General features: G+C 47.8%; 2 protein-coding genes across 6 annotated transcripts; one reads left to right on the top strand and one right to left on the bottom strand.

Moving 5' to 3' along the window:
• Nucleotides 1–444: 444 nt before the first annotated feature.
• On the top strand, nt 445–6,535 carry zdhhc23b (zinc finger DHHC-type palmitoyltransferase 23b). 2 transcript variants are annotated; one of them, XM_010890037.5, is made up of 5 exons: nt 445–602; nt 1,969–2,142; nt 2,466–3,158; nt 3,350–3,517; nt 5,875–6,535. In XM_010890037.5, exons 2-5 carry the CDS (start codon nt 2,006–2,008, stop codon nt 6,146–6,148), a joined length of 1,272 nt encoding a protein of 423 aa, XP_010888339.3. In that variant the 5' UTR covers nt 445–602; nt 1,969–2,005; the 3' UTR covers nt 6,149–6,535. The 2 variants fall into 2 exon arrangements, with proteins under 2 accessions (XP_010888339.3, XP_019897283.2); XM_020041724.3 differs by having other exon boundaries at nt 3,359–3,517.
• Nucleotides 6,536–7,546: 1,011 nt separating this feature from the next.
• Nucleotides 7,547–20,319, bottom strand: ccdc191 (coiled-coil domain containing 191). Of its 4 annotated transcripts, none has more exons than XM_020041592.2 (18): nt 20,008–20,319; nt 19,252–19,290; nt 18,978–19,113; nt 17,107–17,253; nt 16,745–16,929; nt 16,333–16,556; nt 16,019–16,148; nt 15,463–15,653; nt 14,841–15,087; nt 14,129–14,255; nt 13,558–13,861; nt 10,926–11,011; nt 10,484–10,566; nt 10,150–10,251; nt 9,628–9,771; nt 8,494–8,646; nt 8,137–8,291; nt 7,547–7,955 (listed from the first exon to the last, which is right to left on the bottom strand). In XM_020041592.2, exons 1-18 carry the CDS (start codon nt 20,080–20,082, stop codon nt 7,802–7,804), a joined length of 2,682 nt encoding a protein of 893 aa, XP_019897151.2. In that variant the 5' UTR covers nt 20,083–20,319; the 3' UTR covers nt 7,547–7,801. The 4 variants fall into 4 exon arrangements, with proteins under 4 accessions (XP_019897151.2, XP_019897150.2, XP_019897153.2 ...); XM_020041591.2 differs by having other exon boundaries at nt 13,558–13,864; XM_020041593.2 differs by having other exon boundaries at nt 7,865–7,955; nt 10,150–10,339; nt 13,558–13,864.
• Nucleotides 20,320–20,500: the final 181 nt, after the last annotated feature.

Consider the following 20,500-nt stretch of genomic DNA (forward strand, 5'->3'; position numbering starts at 1 on the left):
TCTGCTTTCACCCTACTGCTCTAAGGGGATTGGCTAATCCGTCACGGCACACCTCATAGGTGCACGAGGACGTTTTTACCTTTTAAAGGCGAAACACCTATGCATCATCAATAGGCGGGCTGACCTTTTGACGTTTAAAGTGGGTACCAGATGTCACCAGATGTATTTGTCCACCCCGCTTTTGAGGTCTCTGTGAGGCTTCAAAAGTTCAACTATTGCTCTCCAAAAACTAAAACAGTAATCCTAGGTTTAGGTACCCAGTGGGTTACATCGTGGTCTAGCATTTTCGATGCAGATAGTTCACCTGGGGAAAAGAAAGAGTTACCCCCTCAGTTGACGTCAGAAGACAAACTGGCCCCGCAGCAAAAATGGACAGGAAGGAGGCGTGTCGTCTGACTAGTCACTTGACAGTGACGATTTTATGTAGATCTCCTCATACAAACATAGCAGCGGTTGGGTTGAATGTGCTTCTCGTAGCAAAACAACGACGCGCATTCAGGGATCAGCCACGGGATGATTACTATGTCTTGAATGAGACTATAACATACTGTAGCCTATCTTGTCGGATTGAAAACAGGCTAAACATGCCACGGGTCGGAAAGGTAGGCTGCGTGATTTTCAGTTGTAGAGGCTACATTCGGTTTGATATGTTATTTTGTAGGCTTGTGCAGTTGCGACCAACTAATTTCCGCACCAGTTCTATAGAGGCGGTCCTATATCCCAGTCAACTGTTTGTATGTAAGGAAGTAGCTAGCCTGTGTGACTATTTTTAAGCAAACTAACATACCAGATTATGCTGTTTCACTACTCTAGACATGCTGTCTATTCTGTTGATTGATTATTTGATTTGCCAGTTAAACAAATATAATGTTTAAACACCCGAGTAAAGGAACACGTCAGAAACCTATTTCCTTAGCGGTCCCTTCTCCATATTTAAAAAATCAAACATTATACAGACACATTATTCAAATCCAGTAAGTTTATATCACTCAGGTTCAATTATTTTACATCAGCAGTAAGCAAAAAGTGGGGCGATAGGTTTGATAAGTGGTCAAGCGCGTTATTGGGCATGTAAACGAAAGTTCGCTGGTTGTAATTCCCGAACAGACGATATGGAAAACCTAGTGGTTCTGTATCTGAGAAAGATAGTTAACCGTAATTGCACCCGAGTTGATGTAAACAATCTGTTCTTAGCGTACCTGGTAAAATAAGTTATTTTACAGATACCCAACCTAAAAATAAATATTAATGAATGAAATCGTTTGTGGTCATCCTCTGTAGAGATGTTCCTTGGCCTACCAGAGCTTTCCTTCATGTTAGTGATGTTCCTAACTTGTTATTTTGGTTAGTCTAAGATCTTATTGTACAGCTCTTAATGTACCTGCAAAAATGATTTGACGGAACTCCTGTAAAGCCAATTATACCAACGCTTTTGGTCCCCAAAAATAAGGGGACTATGTATAAAATGGCTATCTGTTTCTAAAAGGTGAAACCAATATGTACACAAAATAAATGAAATTACATTTTAGTGTAACCGCTCAATTGCCTATGAGACACAAAAACCAGGCTCTTACAAGCTTACTTTACTCCAGATACCAAATAATATTGGTTCTAGAGATATTGGATAACTGCACTTGGGATATCTTCTGTTTGAGACTTCATTGATACGGGACCCCAGCGGAGCAGAATAACCCCTTTACTAAAAAACTATTTACTACACCATTGGGATGACATGTCTTTACTGCATGTACAGTTGGAAAATAAGGGACCCAGTGATGTTTTCCTGTGGGACTCCACGGCCACATCTTCATACACCACAACCTTTTCACATTAACAGCCACAACTTGGTCTCTAAAACAGACTATGTGACATGGGATTTCCAGCAACTGGGCGGCTTATAGCCCAACCCCCCCCATAGACACACACACTCACTCCTCTCTGTGCCTCCCTTCTATGTTCCCTCTGCAGGAGACTGACAGGCGAATTGGCTGACTGGCTGTCCGTCATGAAGAAGCGAGCCAATAAGGCGCTGGAGCCGGATGAGCCTCTGTGCTGCTGCGAATATGTGGACCGCCGCGGGGACCGGAGCCACGTGGCGGCATGCTGCTGTGACTGCGAGGACCTGGACGAGGCCTGCGACAGGTGAGGAGGCGGCGCGCCCATCCGCCCACGGTGAAATGCAGTCTCTGGTTTTGTCTAAGCCGGGGGTGTCCAAACCATTCCGCGGAGGGCCGTGTGCCAGTAGGTTTTCGCTCTGTCCTCGTACTTGATTGACTAATTAGGTTACGAATTGCTTAGTTTCTACCCTCACCTGGTTGTGTAGGTGTGAACTGGGATCCAATTTATAGGAAGAACCAGAAACCCGCAGACACACGGCCCCCCGTGGAATGGTTTGGACACCCCTGGTCTAAGTGTTCTTCACCCGGCTGGGAACCGAGTCTTAAATGGACCCTCTGCCCCCTCAGATGGCTGAAGAAGGAGCCCCAGAGGACGGACTCGTCGTCCCGTCTGGCTGCTCTGGTGGCTGACAGGCTCCGTGTTCCCTGGTTCTGGGGTGGAGCCCGGCGCGTCGACCTATCGGTGCTCCCCCCGCTGCTCCTGCTCCCCGTCCTCCTACACATCGCCGCCCTTCACTTCCTGTTGGGCATCGTGGTTCTGACCGCACTGCCCGTCCTGGTTCTGTGGTACTACTACGTCACTCATCGCAAGAAGGGCAGGACCCTGTTCTTCCTCAGCCTGGCCCTGTTCTCCCTGGGCTACATGTACTACCTCTTCGTCACAGAGGTCTTCCTCAGGGGGGATGTGGGGCTGACCCAGCTGTGTGCGGTGACCACCGGGCTGGTCCTGACGCTGGCCGCCCTTGTCCACACCAAACGAGAGCCGGGCTACGTGTTGCTTCACTCGGCCGGCCTCCACAGCGCCGTGGCCTATTGCAGTCCCCCGCCGGACCGAGACCCCGCCCACAACGGGGCCAGGCCGGAGGTGGTGACGACCAGTCGGGGGAGTGGATCTGAGCGGCCGGGCCAGGGGGCGGAGCCCAGGGAGAGTGGGCGGAGCCGGAGCTGGTGCTCCGTGTGCCGGGTGGAGCGCCCCCCACGGGCGGGTCACTGTCGGATCTGCGGCGTCTGCATCCTGCGTTTGGACCACCACTGCGTCTGGTGGGTCTCCCGGTTTCTGTCACACGTGTATGTGGCGTGGCCACAGGTTGTAACGGAGTGCCTCTTGAATCAGACACTCTCACCCCAATTACAATCCGGGGCCATATTGTGTGTGTGTGTGATGTAATCCCATGGTCTCAGTATTGTGTATTGTGTGTGTGTGTGTGCGCGTCGTGTCACCAATGTGGCAGGATAAACAGCTGTGTGGGCCAGGCCAATCACCGCAGCTTCCTGTTGACCCTGCTCCTCTTCCTGTTGACCTCTCTGTATGGGACCAGTCTGGTGCTGAGCAGCGTGTGTCCGGATCAGAACCGGCTCACTGCCCTGCTGTACTGCCCGGGAGTCTACAACCGGTTCAGGTAGCGCACACACACACACCATATACATAACACACACCATATACATAACACACACCCACACCATATACATAACACACACCCACACCATATACATAACACACACCCAAACCATATACATAACACACACCCACTCCATATACATAACACACACCCACTCCATATACATAACACACACCCACTCCATATACATAACACACACCCACACCATATACATAACACACACCCACTCCATATACATAACACACACCCACTCCATATACATAACACACACCCACACCATATACATAACACACACCCATACCATATACATAACACACACCCACACCATATACATAACACACACGCGCACACACCATAAACATAACACACACCATATACATAACCCACACACCATACACACACACCATATACATAACACACCCACCCACATCATGTACAGTGGGGAGAACAAGTATTTGATACACTGCCGATTTTGCAGGTTTTCCCACTTACAAAGCTTGTAGAAATCTGTAATTTTAATCATAGGTACTCTTCAACTGTGAGTGACGGAATCTAAAAATCCAGAAAATCACATTGTATAATTTTTAAGTAATTAATTAGCATTTTATTGCATGACATAAGTATTTGATACATCAGAAAAGCAGAAATTAATATTTGGTACAGAAACCTTTGTTTGCAATTACAGTGATCATATGTTTCCTGTAGTTCTTGACCAGGTTTGCACACACTGCACCAGGGATTTTAGCCCACTCCTCCATACAGACCTTCTCCAGATCCTTCAGGTTTCGGGGCTGTCGCTGGGCAATACAGACTTTCAATTCCCTCCAAAGATTCTTTATTGGGTTCAGGTCTGGAGACTGGCTAGGCCACTCCAGTACCTTGAGATGCTTCTTACGGAGCCACTCCTTAGTTTCCCTGGCTGTGTGTTTTGGGTTGTTATCATGCTGGAAGACCCAGCCACGACCCATCTTCAGTGCTCTTACTAAGGGAAGATCTTGCGATACATGGCCCCATCCATCCTCCCCTCAATACGGTGCAGTCGTCCTGTCCCCTTTGCAGAAAAGCATCCCCAAAGAATGATGTTTCCACCTCCATGCTTCACGTTTGGGATGGTGTTCTTGGGGTTGTACTCATCCTTCTTCTTCCTCCAAACACGGCAAGTGGAGTTTAGGCCAAAAAGCTAAATTTATGTCTCATCAGACCACATGACCTTCTCCCATTCCTCCTCTGGATCAACCAGATGGTCATTGGCAAACTTCAGACGGGCCTGGACATGTGCTGGTTTGAGCAGGGGGACCTTGCGTGCGCTGCAGGATCATGGAGCCCCAGACCGATCATTGACCGTCATCTTGAATTTCTTCCATTTTCTAATAATTGCGCCAACAGTTGTTGCCTTCTCACCAAGCTGCTTGTTATACATAACACATACACACCATATACATAACACACACACACACACCCCATATACATAACACACAGACATGCACCCATGCTATATACATAACACACACACACGCTCAAACACATGTATGTTTAATTCACACACATACAGCTACTCACATTAGTTTAAAGAACTCCTGTGAAATGAGGCGTGTAGCTCACTAGTGTTCCAGGTGACTCTGGCGTTCAGCCAAATGGCTTCCTGATAATAATATCAGAGGACAAGTGTTGAATTGTATCAAAGCAGTGGATGTCCTGGATAAAGCAAATCAAAGATTTCTTTATCCAGGACACTTGCAGCTATGGTGGTTTTAAATTACTGAATATTCTGTTAGATTCTAGGTCATCATATCAGCCACTCACTAAGCCAGATTTACAGAGACCTTTATGTTGGGTCTATTGTGAAAGGGTGCACGTGTGTTTGTTTATTGATAATGCGTTTCTGACGTGGTCTGTGTGTTTGTCTGTGTTTATTCATAATGTGTCTGATTTGATGTGTGTGTGTGTGTGTGTGTGTGTTTACAGATAATTGATAGTTTCTGGTGTGTACAGTGTAACTGGGCCATACTTTGTCCATTACTGAGCACTGTGAAGCTATCCCTCAGCTGTGTGTGTGTGTGTGTGTGTGTGTTTGCTGGCGTTCCTATTTCATTGGTGTTTGCTGATCTAAGAGAAGCAGATAGTGCCAACTCTGGTAAACTGTTGTAAGGTACTCTGAAGTCAGCTATATGACTAAACTCTATGCAACACTATATTCCATAATGTAGGATCTCATGGTCGTGTACATAACTTAGTAGATTACTGTATTAAATATTACACTGCTGTCTGCCCAGAGCAACTCATCTTTATTGTGTGTGTGCGTGTGTGCGTGTGTGCGTGCGTGTGTGCGTGTGTGCGTGCGTGTGTGTGTGTTCCAGCTCGGCCCTGTGTTTCACCTGCGCCTGGTACAGCAGCATAGTGACCGGGGGTCTGCTCCACCTGCTGGCCGTGCAGCTCGTCAACGTGAGCTACAACGTGACGGAGCGGGAGGCGCGCCTCGCCCTGAGGGAGAAGGAGGCGCGCAGCGTCTGCTGGGGCCTCGTCGTTGACACGGGGGTATACTCGCGCGGTTTCCGCAGCAACTGGGTGGAGTTCCTGACCATGGGGCAGGGCCTGCGCGCCCGCTCGCCCCGCATCACCGACGTGGTGTAGTCACGCCCTTCCGGGTCATCGCCGCGCCGGCAGGAAGTGGTTGATTGATTGGACGATTCATGTAGAGGTTGCCCATAGAAGCAGATCTAGGATCATTTTAAAATCATACATTCCGGAATTAAACTGTTTGATGGACAAATGTAAAATTGCACCTTCGTCCTGCTACAAGATTTGGACAAGACTTTATTTCACCACCAGATGGCAGCACAAGTCCACACCACTATCTCCACCGGTCTTCTCCTTGGTGTCTGTCTTCTTTTGTCTCTGTCTGTCTTCGACACAGTCTGTCATTCTTGTCGTCTTCCTCCCCAGCCGGCCTGTCTCTCTGTCTGTCTTCCTCTCCGGCCGGCCTGTCTGTCTGTCTTTCTGTCCAGCCGGCCTGTCTGTCTGTCTTCCTCTCCAGCCGGCCTGTCTGTCTGTATGTCTGTCTTCCTCTCTAGCCGACCTGTCTGTCTGTCTGTCTGTCTGTCTGTCTGTCTGTCTGTCTGTCTGTCTGTCTTCCTCTCCAGCCAGCCTGTCTGTCTGTCTTCCTCTCCAGCCGGCCTGTCTGTCTGTCTTCCTCTCCAGCCGGCCTGTCTGTCTGTCTTCCTCTCCAGCCGGCCTGTCTGTCTGTCTTCCTCTCCAGCCAGCCTGTCTGTCTGTCTGTCTTCCTCTCCAGCCGGCCTGTCTGTCTGTCTTCCTCTCCATTCGGCCTGTCTGTCTGTCTGTCTTCCTCTCCATTCGGCCTGTCTGTCTTCCTCTCCAGCCGGCCTGTCTGTCTGTCTTCCTCCACATCCAGTCTTAATGAAATCAGCCAGCCTTTGTTAAGGCATCGCAGTGATCTGTTCTGTTGTAAAGGAGCACTTCCCACAGGGCTGTGAGTTTGACCTACCTGCCCACTGACACAGTAACACACCGCCACATCTATTACCATGACTGACAGCTGGCATCTCACCATCTCCACCTCTCCCGTTTTAGTTTTTAAATGGCCCCCTGCCCCTTTTATTCATCTTTGTCTATTATTGATTTTCCTGGGGCTCTTCTTTTGCTCTGTTCACCTTCCTCACGTATTCTCTTCCCAGGGTCTTTCTACCATCTACTCTCTCCCTCTTCAGTCCTAGTGCTGGTCTTTGCCAGGAGAATGATGACAAACAAACCAGGCACCATGACTAAAATAAAACCAGGCCCCAGATGTTCCTTTCAGCAATGATTAACAGTCTTCTGTGGAGAAGGACAGGTGTTGTTATTTTTGTTTGTTCTTGTGATCTTCAGAAAGAGAACAAATAGATCACAAGCAAGGTGTTGATCCATCTCTGTGGTGGTGGGGGGGCTATGATCACTATCATTAGTGTTGTTGCATTAAATATTAAATGAATAAAACAACAAAAGCACTGAAACACAAACCACAGTGAGATGTGCTTATGATGAAATGAATAGCAAAATCCTTTCTGTTTTTAATGCCTTCATGTCAAAAAGCGTCAAACCTTGACTTCAAAACAAAAATACATTCAAATACAATAAATCAAATGAGTCATTGACGTAAGTATTTTCTTACGTTGTTGCTTAGGATTTTTATCAAGCTTTCTCAGTCCACTGACAACCGATATGGCTGCTTGTTACAACAGCTGTTCTGTCTGGTTGTCCTGGGTCGATTCTGGGTCATAGAGGGGCTGGTCACCAGGGACTGTCCAGGGGAGAGGAGCAGAAGTCCGGGAGGACCTCCGCCACCCTGCGTCTCAGCCGATCCCGTCTCGCCTCCCGCTCCCGCTCCTGGCGTAGCCATCCCGGATACTGCCGCCAGCGCTGGAAACAGCTCCGAAGCACCCGCCTAGAGCAGACAGACGGACGGACGGACAGACGCCCACGACAGAGAGGGGACGGGGCGGATCAGACAGAACGGCTTGTAAAGACATTACCACGCCAGGCTGTTGTGTGGGAGGAAGTGACTGACTGGATGAAGAGGAGGACCGGCTGGTATCGGTAAGGCCCGGGGAAAAACGCCACCCCACCTGTCACTGTGCTCCTGAGCCTGACGCTCCCGGTCCCACTCGGCCATCCTCTCTCGTGTCACCTGGTCCAACATCCCGGTCAGAGCCCGCCTGAGAGCGCGCGTGCGCCAGAACCGCTCGGCCCGCCCCTCCAGAATCACACGGTGGTCCTTCAGCTGAGACAGAAAAGGTCAAACAGAACCGGTCTCGGATAGATACAGCAACGGCCAGAGGACAACCGGCCACACGACCGGTGAACCAGGACCAGAACCCGCCCGTGTGCCCAGTAGAGTACAAAGAGCGTCCTCTTATGCTTCCATGCGTGTGATTGTGTTTGCTATGTATTCAGCGGCGTGCGCGGCGTGCTTATGCGCTCACCCGCCTCCAGGCGCCCAGGCACCTCCCCAGCAGGGCATGTTGGTGCAGTCGGTCGGCGGAGGCCCGCTTCTGAGCCAAGGACTCTCCCGCGGCCTGCTGCCAGGACAGGATGCACCGTTTCAGGACAGTCCGCCTGTGATGAGCCCCAGCCAGCTGGGAAGGGAAAAGAAAGGAACGCTTCATACACATCAACACCTATCGACGTTGCCAGGCAGGTCGGCGACGGCCTGCTGTTGAGGGATAAGGAGCCAGCACAGCTGCTGAAAATTACCTCTTACGAACGCATTGAAGAACCGACAGCACAATGCATTCTCCTCTATGTGTGCGATTCTAGCCAGAAAGGCAATGCTGCTATTCAACAACGAAGAGTTTATTAGGCACGGCCATTGGTTATCGGATACGACCTCCCTTGACCTTTGCTTGTTTTCATGGGCCGTAATTTCTGTGTGCGTTCCACAAGGGTGTTGGTTCATGGGAGGGTTGGGGATGAATCGCTGCCGATTGGGCGTCGGTGCAGGTACACTGCGGTCCGGCTCACGCCAAAGCCCATAACCTGTTGTTGTGGCGGCTCTCCATGGGATCGCTGGTCAGTGATGGCGTTCTGCATGCTGCTGTTGTACTTCTCTGTTATCTGCTTCTTAGCCTGCGTGTTATTTTGCCGTTCTCCTTCTACCTCTTTCATCAGTATGCCGTTTTGGCCTCCAGGATTCCCTGTGGTGGATGTTTTGTTGTGGTCGTTTGTTGCGCCGTTCTCCAGCAAATCCCAGACTCATGTGCTTTGAAAAGCGTGCGTTGCTGTCTGGCACGCACAATCACATGAAACTCTCAAAAGTTGCGTAGGTCACTGGTTAAATGTTAGACGGGCAAAACCAAACAGTCCCGAGTCTGTAGGGGGAGATTCATTTCGCTATAGCCGACTAACTAGCCACTGAGTGTAAAACGTGTTACCGGTATGCTGGCTGCCTGGATGGGACACATTGTGGGGAGGTCACACAGTACCCTGAGCATCATTAATCAGGCCAATCTTTCCCCCAGCCACTGTCTCTATCTACATCTCTAATCCTCTTTATCTCTCTGTCGCAGCGTCAGAGTGTGTGCAGACTCTGCATGAGGCCGTCCGGGTCGGTGATTTACCTGACTGTTGCTTTGGTTCATGGCGACTAGGCGTTTCCATGGCGCCAGTCCTCGTCGTAGTAACAGCGTTGTGCGATAGTGCTGCTGAGCCCGGGTCCTGAGAAGCTGCCCTCGCTCCAGCCTCCTCCGCATGTCCTCGTCTCTCTGGATACACGGCATAGAGACACACGGGATAGAGACACACGGCACAAGGACATCGCCGAATTGAGAAGATCTATCAGAATTTTTTGGTAGAACTGTGACAAGCATCGCCGGACAGGGAACTCGCATGTACTTCGTGCATTCTTTCCTGCTCCAACGCCCTTATCTGGGGGTGTGAGCATCAGCCATTACAGACTAGTGATGTGTTGTCGTCCCCCCCCTCAAATTTGTGGATATTTTAAACAGGACAAATGCCCTGAAAGGTTAAACCCTCGCAGCCTCTGAAGGCCTGAACACACAGAGGTGCTGTGAACTGGCAGGTTTTCATGCGTTAGATGACGGGCACTGGCAGACTGGTACTGTGAACAAACGCTGCGTCACCTCTCGCTCTTTTCTCTTCTCCTCCCTCCTCTGCTCCACCGCCTTCCGTTTCTCCTCGTCCTCCTCCCTCTCCCTGTGCTCCTCTGCTGCCTTCAGCTGGGCCTGAGAAGAGGGGAGTGATCCTGGATGTAAACGCTGCGTGTCTCACGACGCCCCACTGGCCGGACACTCCCATGTAAACAACGCACCTCTGCAAACATCCAATTTAACCCCAATAACTTAATATACACTTGAACCTTCCCCTGTGAACCTTCCCATCAGAAGACCTGTACATCTTTCTGAATGTCGCCAAATTAACCCATAACCGCCAGGGGCATAAAGGGCTATTTCTCACCAGTCTCTCCTCCTCTTTTTTAATCTTCAGGTTCTCCACCTCCATCCGGCGCTCAGCTCGCTGACGAGCACGTTCTTCCATGGCTGGGGGAGGGAGAGAGAAGGGGCAGAGGCTAGCTACACACATTTTGATCTTGTGTGCTAAAAGAGAATGTTTAAAATTGTGTGTGTGTGTGTTTGTCCATAAAGTGTCTGTATGTTTTCTCAGTCTGTCTCCCCTTCTTATTACATAGAGAAAACGTGTGTGTGTGTGTGTCTGTCTGTCTGTCTGTCTGTCTGTCTCTTAGCTCTCAGAGCTGGGCAGGTTACATGTACATTTATATCTGTTAAAATTTCTCACTTAGACCAGCATTTTGGGTTGAGGGCCCAAGTAATATATTTTGCATGTTAATTATCCATTTTAATTATTTAATCAGAGCATTTAGGTGAATGTGCTGACTCACCCCTGACTGCAGGACAGGGTCGAACCACAGCGGCTTTCCTGGTGACAGAGGAGCGGCCGTCGTTCCTCTCAGGGGCACTCCCTGTCCTGGAACGCAGAAGACACCCCCCCCAGAAACACTCATCAAATATTCACTCTTCAACATCCCTGAATGACCCTACTGGGCCGTCACACAGGGGACTACTTCAGGACTTGTCATTTTCAGGGAGGGTACAAGACAAAAATATCTCCTGTTGTATGTGAACAAAAGGGAAGAAGACTTAATTTGTTTCAAAGTTTTGGAGTTTATGTAAACACCACAGCCTCTCTCGGTTGAAAAGAAAATTCAGACAGTGAAACTCTATACTTTCTTTAAATCTCCTGTTATAATCATAAATGTACAAATACAACAAGAAAATAAACAGGATATGAAGTTACAAAAAAGATGGAAAGTGATCATAATGTACATGACAGGGCACAGCAAGGTGGCGTGTGAGTGTGTGTGTGAGTGTGTGTGTGTGTGTGTACACGTGCGTTAAGAGAGTTTCAGACAGGCGACATTTCTTCAGCCACCTGAGGTTTCTGAGGCGCTGTCCCGCATTGTTAGTGTGATCGGATCTGAACAAAGTGCACAGCGAGCAGCTTTTCACTTTCAACTCGCTTCAAAGCGACCGCGGCAACGATTACAGGGGCGTGATCGGTCTTCTGTCATCTGAAGGACACAATCAGTTTTTATTTTTTTATGTCCACTGAGGGATAGGTTGTTTTCCTGCCACCACTCCACCAGAGCTCAAACCTCAAAACCAAACCTTCGTCGTCGGCGAACTCGCTGACTGAGTTCCGGTTGCACTTGGCCACACCGTCACGGGGAAGCCCTGGAGGCCCCACCACCGGGTGAAGGGTCAGGGGAGGGGGTGTTGCTGACCCTTGACCCCTGGGCCAGGACGTAAGTGACCCAGTTCTCATAATCTATGGTTCTGTTGGGGCGTTACGCAAACGGCGATGGGTCCAAGTCGGCTGGTCCAATGGGGATGAGGATCAGTGAGTGACACAGAGTGCTAGTCTTTCAGCGCCGTCATATCGGTGTGTTTTGGTACTGAGACGGTGGCGGCCATTTTAAAGCAGGCGTTGTCGGGTGACTAGGTTGAGGGAGAAACTGGTTGAATGTGTCCGTAAAACGCTCCGTTTGGTCCGAGGACGCGACCAGGGACGCGACCAGAGCCAACAACCTTGCCGAGGTTCACACGGACACATTTACCAAACGCTTCGGCAGACCCATTCAGGTATTGGAATAATATGAAGGGAAATATGACTGCAGCAGAACGTTTATTACCACAGTCAATCTCACATGGTCCTGGCTTCCATTCTCAAGGGGGAAGGGGTGCGGTGTTTCATCAAACCCAATCACGTGTAACCTGTGTCGATGATTTAGCAACAACAGCGTCATAAACACGTTTTTTTTTTTAGATCACTAAAGTATGTCACTAAATGTGGTAGATTTTCAAACTCTTTGTAAAAGAAAACTGGTCAGACTTCCATTGAAATCCTAACACAGAACATTATGGATGTTTGTCTGCATCCGGCAGTACATGACCACTGACATACTGTGAGACATAATTCATTCATTGGTTTATCCGCTGAAACACAACATGATGTCCTGGCAGTGTGGCTCTTTTCTCAAGCAGTTAATCCAACAGCAAAACATGCAAGATTGTCTCCACATTGCTCTTTGAATGTAATGTGCTACACATTTTCACATTCGGTACTGCATCTGCACTAAACATTGAAATGGACAGAACTGGAAATGTCCACTATTTCCATCCCTTATTTGACCAAAAGATGTCTTTGACACGAAACAATATAACATGTGATTGTATTGTTTTGATATTAACCCGCAGGTAAACGGCTGGGGAACGTGTAATAATTAAACAATGCTCAGGAGACTCAGGCTGGAAAGACATCTGGTGTGATTCACTTTCTTTATGTAGTTCTCAAAAAACCTGCAGGTTTACCAGACGGTCAGGTGATGTGTCTCAAAACAGCAGATGGACTGAGAATGAGTAAAAGAGCATTTAACGAGAGATGAGAATCATATCAAGAGTACTGTGAGAATTGCATTTTGAAATACCCCTTGCTTTACATAACCAAATAGTGTATATTACAACGTAAAATGTGCATTTCTTGATGAAACATTGATCAAGTTTGCTAAGAAAGGATTCTGTCTTGTATTCTGCCTCAAACACTGCAGTATTTTGAGAGTCTTTTATGGCTGCCAAAACCACAAAGCGCTCCGCTGCCGGCTCTGAGTCACACATAGGTGTCCACAAGTCACGAGTCTCACAACCAATTAATGTTCACTCCATACCGCAATTTTCCACTGCAAATTAAACTGCGGTATTAGGTGATCCCTTTAAATCCTACCCAGACCTCTGTGACTGAAATCAGCCTGTTCAATCACAGATCACGTAGATCTGTTGAAGCGGAAACACTCATTTCTATGCAGTGCCACACAGTATGGGTTGGCCATGGGGCATGGCCTGGGTAATGGTTTTCAGGTTTCAGGAGAATTCTGGGGCCCCGGCTGGGACAAACACGACCGCGGGCCCCTAGGAACCTTTGGGTTGGTCCCCATGGTGATGTCATGAAGGACCTACCTGGTCTGTTTAGGTTCAGTTGTCGTCAGCCACGGGCCTGCTGGAACGTTAGGCTGAGCCATCTGAGACTCCTGCTTCAATCCCATCATGCTTTGCTTCTCCTGAAGGCGTGCAATCTGCTCCTGCTGCTCCCGGAGGAGCCTCCTCTGCTCAGCGATGGTCTGCTGCTGGCTGAGATGGCGGTGCTCGAAACGCCCCCCACGCCACTCCGCACCATGACCCCGGGGGGCGGGGTTTACACTGCCATCTCCGCCCCTCTCCCCCGCCTCAACCATCTGCTGGGCTCTGCTGTCGAAGCGCTCAGCTGCTGAAAATATTACAACTAAATCATCCACTGTGAAACCTGTTTCTTCTCCCCTCATCACCGGTATTTGTTTTCTTGGTTCAAATTCGATTCTGAGGAGAACAGAAACAAAATGTTTCCTTATGTTTGGAACAGAGATTGCGAAAACACTGTCTCCAACCCCTACTTGATAGAAGTTATAGTGTGGATATAGAGGAGATGTCAGGAAGGGAGTGGAGTCCACTAATGTCTAACACAGGGTCATGTTGTTCTTCTTCTGTCACTCACCAGCAGTCAGTGCTGCATGACGCCGAGTCACTTGCCAGGGTAGGGTGGGCGTGGCACACAAGTTTTTGCCACCTTGACAGGCAGGTGAGGGGGCAGGCCCAACCGGTCCTAACCCCGACTGACCTTTCTGTAAAAACAGTAAGTGAGGTTTAGGGGTCACGTGGAAATGGGATGAGGTCTATCATGTGGACGAAGTCACTGTGCTTCTTTCGCCGTTTCCTTGTTGCTTTGTTTCACACAAGCTCCACCATTCCATTGTTGTCTTTTTGTCTCTTCTTTCTCTCCGAGGACTAAACGAAACCTTGCAGCGTTTTGAATATTTTATCATGCAGGGGAAAGTTTATTTCCCTGGATGATAGACTCACAGTGAAAAAAAAGTATGGGCCAAGTCAAGCGAAGAGAGGAGCTCTGAAATTGTTTATTCAGTTGATGCTGATAGACATAGACGCTGTAGGACGTCTCACCAAACCGACAGAAAATAAAATGCATTGCTTATATTCATTAGACCACCACAGAATTAAAGTAGAGCCAATGTTTAATTCATGAATACAAATCATTAATACCTTAATTCCTGTGAGGTCGTAATGATTTGTGTCATTACTACCTTACTAGCCTACTGCGATACGCTACAGCAAATGTCTATGAGTCTCTGTGTCATCCTCCTATTTGGGTTCACTTTCCTCAGGAAGAAGCGTATTCCACCTACACTCACCGGTTCTGCAGTCCCTGATGGGTCGGTCTTACGAGGGGCTAGGGCCGACTCCGGAGTGGGCGCCTCGATCGCCTCCAGCTTCCGAGTTGTCACGGCACTGATGAGGGCGGCCATCTTGCGGCGCGTCGCATCCTGCTGTGCTAACAGCTCCCGGCGTTCTCTCTCCGCCCGACACCACAGCTGCCAATCACTCAGGCATCGCCTTAACACCCTCCTCCGGTCGCTCTCTAGTGCCACCTGGCAGAGTCTGCAAGGGTAAACGGGACAACACCCCCGTTAGAGACACACACACACACACGCGTGATAACTGTGACCAGTGATAGGGCAGATTTTTTCGGCGTTCACGAAATCGGTTACTACCAAACTGCTTCACCAGTTGGTCTTATCTCAGGTCTGTAACTTCATGGAATCTGAGTGCATCTATGTGAGAAATCAGCCTATGTAACAGAGTGTAAAATGCATGATCAGTGTAGACAGGAACTTACAGAGTCCAGGGCCAGCTACTCCAAAACAGTTTTACATTCAGATTGTGGGAAAAGGCTGAACCATTTCCAGCTACTGTAGTTTGGGGGGTGAGCTTACGTTGTGTTCTGTTCCCGGTGTGTACATTTTGTGCGGTTACCGGTTCTGGGTTCGTAGCTCTTCCTCAATTCTCTCCACCTCCCTCTGCTCTCGTCCTGCCCACACTAGGGCCCTCCAGGCTCTCCACGCTCTCAGCCCCCTCTTCCAGTCACAGAGCGCCGCTGCCTTCCCCATCCGAACCCTCCGCTCCAACAGCACCGTGTACCAGCCGGAGAAGTGCCTCTGCAGACGCTTAGGAAACACACACGACGCTCTCAACACAAACACGACGGTCGACTCGTGTGGCAGACGCATGCTTTCAGAATACAGTTGTCACATGATACACAGTGACACTGTTGAAGTGTAAACATTCATAAGAATACTGATATTAAACACACACAATGTTACAATACTGTTATTACACACGGACAATGTAATAATACTGTTATTACACACGGACAATGTAATAATACTGTTATTACACACACATAATGTAATAATACTGTTATTACACACACAATGTAATTATACTGTTATTACACACAATGTAATTATACTGTTATTACACACAGACAATACAAGAGGACCATCCCCTCCAGCCCACGCACTCCACTGACCTGCAGGTTTACCATCTGGGCCCTGGCCTCGGCTTGCTGCATCGCGTGTGACCGTTGTATATGGGACTGCTGTTGTTTTGGTGCGACAGAGAGCGATGGGTTTGGCAGGAGCCCCACCTTCTCCCTCTCCCTGGGGCGGGGGGGACAACCAGTCACAGTCAGACCCACAGAACCCTGACAGGTTATTTTACAGCCTGCTGAATGAGATCTTCGAGGGATGATGTTGAGGAGATTGAGCTGGGCTCAGACCGCTGGTCCAAAACCAATTTGTGTACTGAACACGTGGCCCTGTTGGACTGCCCATGTAACTGTACCTTTGCCTGGCTAGCTGCTCAAGGTTCCTCCTCTCCTCCATCTCGCGGCGCAGTTGCACCATCTCGTGCTGCAGCACCTCCTCCTGCCTGCGTGCCTCCTGTTTCTTCTGCCTCTCCGTCTCCTGTTCCCTCCTCTGGGCCTCCTCTCTTGCCTCCCTCCGCGCCTCCTCATCTCTCCGCAGCCTCACACGCTCTGCCTCCCGCCGCACTCGGTTCTCACGAACCTAGAATAAGTAGAATGCAGTCATTACACGGGTGAGTTCATGAAAGACAGATGTATGAATAAAGTATGCCTGTTTTAATCAATTCCCTTTACCGGGGACTTCCAACCGGCTCTCAATGTCAATGCCAAAGTACAGCTTCAACCAAAGAATCTAGCTAATCCTGAGACTGTCACTCCGGGGTTCTGTACCTGACGGTGGCGTGCCTCCATGGTGAGGCTTGGGTTCCTCCTCTTCCTCCTGTCTCGCTCCTCAGAGTCCAGCGCTAGGTCCTCCGCTATCCCAGAACCCAGAACCTCACACTCCATGAGGTCCTGAAGAAAGTTGCTGACCACTGAGCTTTCCTCCTCTTCCTCAGCCAGGTGGGAGTAGAGGTCTGAGAGGGGGACATGGGGGAGCGGCTGAAGTTAGGTTCTAACTGTGTGTCCCTGACCGTGTTGACATGAATCCACTCAACTTTATAAAACAAGGTATAGAGGGACGCCTGATTCATGCTGTCTGTGTGGGAAGGAGTTACATATTTGTGTTGTTGCCTAGGTGAACCTCTCTGTACCATCAAAGTTGCTGTAGTCCACAGATAAAGGCTGGACAGGCAGCGGGGCTACTGGACCGTTCATCTCAGGGGAGCCAATCACATCCTCCTCCTTCTCCAGCTCCAGGCGCAACTTGCTGTTCATCCAATCACTAAGAAGAGCCTGGGCTACAGGGGATGGGGATCGGGGGAAACAAATGTATGATACAAAATGTTAAAATAGGAATGGTACAACAACAAAATATTTTTGTCTGACACCTTGACCAAACCATCCACCAACATTCTGTGTAGATTATTTGGTGTGTCAGAACATCAGTCCAAGTACCACAAACAAATCATTACCCAAAATCTACATCAATTTGGGGGCAGGTCAAAGATCCCTTGAACCATTCCTAGATATTTAGACAGCTTGCTATTGCTTGGCCATTGGACCTGCTGTTTTACTACTTTCATCTTTCAAATAGATGGATCTTTGTTTCATTTAGAAAACACTGTCACACGCAGTTTGGATGAAAGTACTTCATCGCTTGAATAATATTAAAATATCTAGTGTATTGTGTACATACCAGAACGGTAGGCTTTCAGGTTTAGGAGTTAGGGTTGGGGATAACATCCGGTGTTTGGGGTTAAGGTAAGGTTTGGGTTCAGGCTTAAGCCAAATAGGATTTTGAATTGGAATAAACTTGTGTCCACACAAGGACGGTAAACGTGTATTCATGTTTGTGTGTGTTCAAATGTTATTACATCTGTGAGAACTTGAAAACAGAACTACGGGAAGGCTGTCAGGCTTGGACCGCCTCCCCCAGCCCAAGCTAAACCTGGTTCTGACCAGCTCAACCCGTTTTCATGGACATAGTCAACAAGTCACTACTGACGCCGATGGAGGTGAAATGACCTGGTACTTACAACCGACAAAGCCGCAGAAGTTGTGTTGGGCTTCAGGAAAGTCTGCCCACCACCAACCCAGAGCTCTGCTGTTAGTTCAGCTAAACAATAACATGTCCCCGGGTCCATCATTTCCCACCGCATCCGGTGGGAGGACAACACCTCGGCGAAAACCATGAAGCCTCACAGTTGGATGTACTTACGGCAATAGGAAGAAAAATAAACATCCAGCAGGGTCTTAAGCTGAGTCTGACTTGCACATCAACCATAGAGTCCACCCTCACCTCCTAATCACCGTCCGGTTTGGGTCTGAGTCGGCCCCACGTGGAGATTTACCGCAACACCACTGTAGAGTCTGGAAAGGGTCAGCAGCTGCCAGCAGAGCCAACGGTCAGGTGGAGCATGACCAAAAAACCTGTCGAACCTGAACGGTTTCTTTACCCGTGCTGTGGACCTCATGAAGAGGCCATCTGCCCCACAAATATTAACAGGATTTCGTTAGCCACATTAAAATAACTCCTAATTGCTAATTAAAACCTGCACTAAACGACTCCCAGTCTCTTCCCATCTCCCTACATTTAAGGACATCTATATACTATTCACACTGAACTGCTAATTACTGTAAACGAATGTATAGGATATACTCTAACCGCTAATTATGCTTCTGCTCATACACTCACTACATAGTGTATTTACTGTAAATGTACAATATGCTGACATAAGTAGTTGTGTAGTCTGTCCTACTATGTCATCTACCACTAGCTGCACCTCAACACCAAGTAGAATTGTTGGCATGTCTAAATGTATTTACGGGCGAACACGATTTGGGGAACATTTCAATCATCCCCAAAGGGGAAATAGTATTATTTTTTTCTTAGATGTCAGTGGTTAGATTTTGAATCAGGGTAAGGTTTAGTGATAAGGTTAGGTTCTATGGTCATGGATTGGGAAAGTCTTTGTGTCTGCATGGAATATAGGTTCCTAAAATGTGTGTTTGTGAGCCCCACCTTCACAGTATGCTTCGTCATGATCCTGCAGCTGATCTGTGCTTTGCAGTGCCAATATATGACTGCTTATCCCTGAATGGGGCTTCTTTGGAAGAAAAACCTTGCTCACTGCAAAGTCTGATGCCATTTCCACTCTCTGGAAATACAGAAAAAAAAAACGTATTCAATAAATATATCCTTATAAAAAGACCAGAGCATGCACAAACATTCCATATCTGGTTCCTGGCGGTAATGTGAAAGTCACCAACAACAAAATGAATGAAAGAGTGCTCACCTTCATCCATTGGTCAATATCACCATTACTGAGCTCCACCTGTTATTGCAGAAAATGAGTGAGGACATGAGCCAGGCTTTATTTATCAGGCAGAGAGCACAGACAGAGCAGAAGCAAATATGGTCAATAAAAGTTGAAATATGTTGCTTTGTCACCTGAGCTTTAGTTATATAACCAGAGAGTCTCACAGAGGGAGACAGTGGTTAAAAGGTGACTGTGGAACCAAGAGTCCAGCCAGTGCTTAATATCCAAGGATTATTTCCAGTAGAGAGCTCAAAACAGTGCCTAATTTCAGCTGATCATTTCAGATTAATTTCACATGGCAGTTGACTTTTTTTTTTCTCTTTCTGAGTAAATCAAGTATCCCTGTCTCTAAGGATCTTAGAAAGGCCAATAAAATTACAGGTTCATTGAGACCTGTAAATCCATACATTCTTAAGCCGCACTCAAGTAACACAGCATAGAGGACACTTTCATGCATCCACCTAGATAGATTTCTCTTCTGTAAGTGAATACGACGTATATTCACGTATAGGAAGATATTTCTATACATTCAGATAATCAATTAATGATGATTTGTGCTAAATGTATTCCTATTAAAAGTCCTATTTTCATTTATTTAAAAAGTTTTCTGCATGTCAACGCCGGTAACAAAGATAATTTCGATACATTTACAATGCCGATGGGTTACTTCTAGTCAAAAGCATGGCTAGTAATACATGAACACACGTATTCATAAACATTATAATAGCTCACCTTATTTGCAGTGTGGCTTTTAGACTTAGTGAATCGTTTCCAGCAGAACATATCAGGCTTATGTGAGTATGCCATTTTTATTTTGAAGGCTGTAGAGTGTACACCAGTTTAGAAAGAATATTGCTTTACCTGGCAGGCTACACAGAAGATGCAACTTGTAGTCTTTAATCAATTTTGTATATGGCAGACTAATACTGTTCTTAGAATAATGTTTTATTGACTACACACTACATTTACAAAAAGCAACGAATAAATCAAATGTTGTAATAAAATGTTTGAAGTTTATCCAGAATTTACAGCAGCTACAGCACTTGTTGCTACTGCTCAGTACACGGAATAGTAAGATGCTTGGGTAATGTAGTCAATGAACCGCAGTCATCATGGGTAATGACAACGTGACTGTGGCTTTAGTTAACTACAAGTCCCATTTCAAAATGTTTGTCTACAAAAGCGTCCCTTTGGTAACTATAGCAACTTTGAATGTTTAAAAAGA

This window comes from Esox lucius, chromosome 21 (genome assembly GCF_011004845.1).
Source record: "Esox lucius isolate fEsoLuc1 chromosome 21, fEsoLuc1.pri, whole genome shotgun sequence".
Classification (NCBI taxonomy): Eukaryota; Metazoa; Chordata; class Actinopteri; order Esociformes; family Esocidae; genus Esox; species Esox lucius.

Coding starts and splice junctions, on each gene's coding strand:
- ccdc191 (XM_020041591.2), bottom strand. CDS start 20,082: ATGGCATACTCACATAAGCCTGATATGTTCTGCTGGAAACGATTCACT. Junction 11,012..13,557: donor ACTGAACCTAAACAGACCAG/GTAGGTCCTTCA, acceptor TCTGCGTTCCAG/GACAGGGAGTGCCCCTGAGA. Junction 8,647..9,627: donor TGAACCAAAGCAACAGTCAG/GTAAATCACCGA, acceptor TTCCCTTCCCAG/CTGGCTGGGGCTCATCACAG.
- zdhhc23b (XM_010890037.5), top strand. CDS start 2,006: ATGAAGAAGCGAGCCAATAAGGCGCTGGAGCCGGATGAGCCTCTGTGC. Junction 3,159..3,349: donor TTGGACCACCACTGCGTCTG/GTGGGTCTCCCG, acceptor CCAATGTGGCAG/GATAAACAGCTGTGTGGGCC. Junction 3,518..5,874: donor GGAGTCTACAACCGGTTCAG/GTAGCGCACACA, acceptor TGTGTGTTCCAG/CTCGGCCCTGTGTTTCACCT.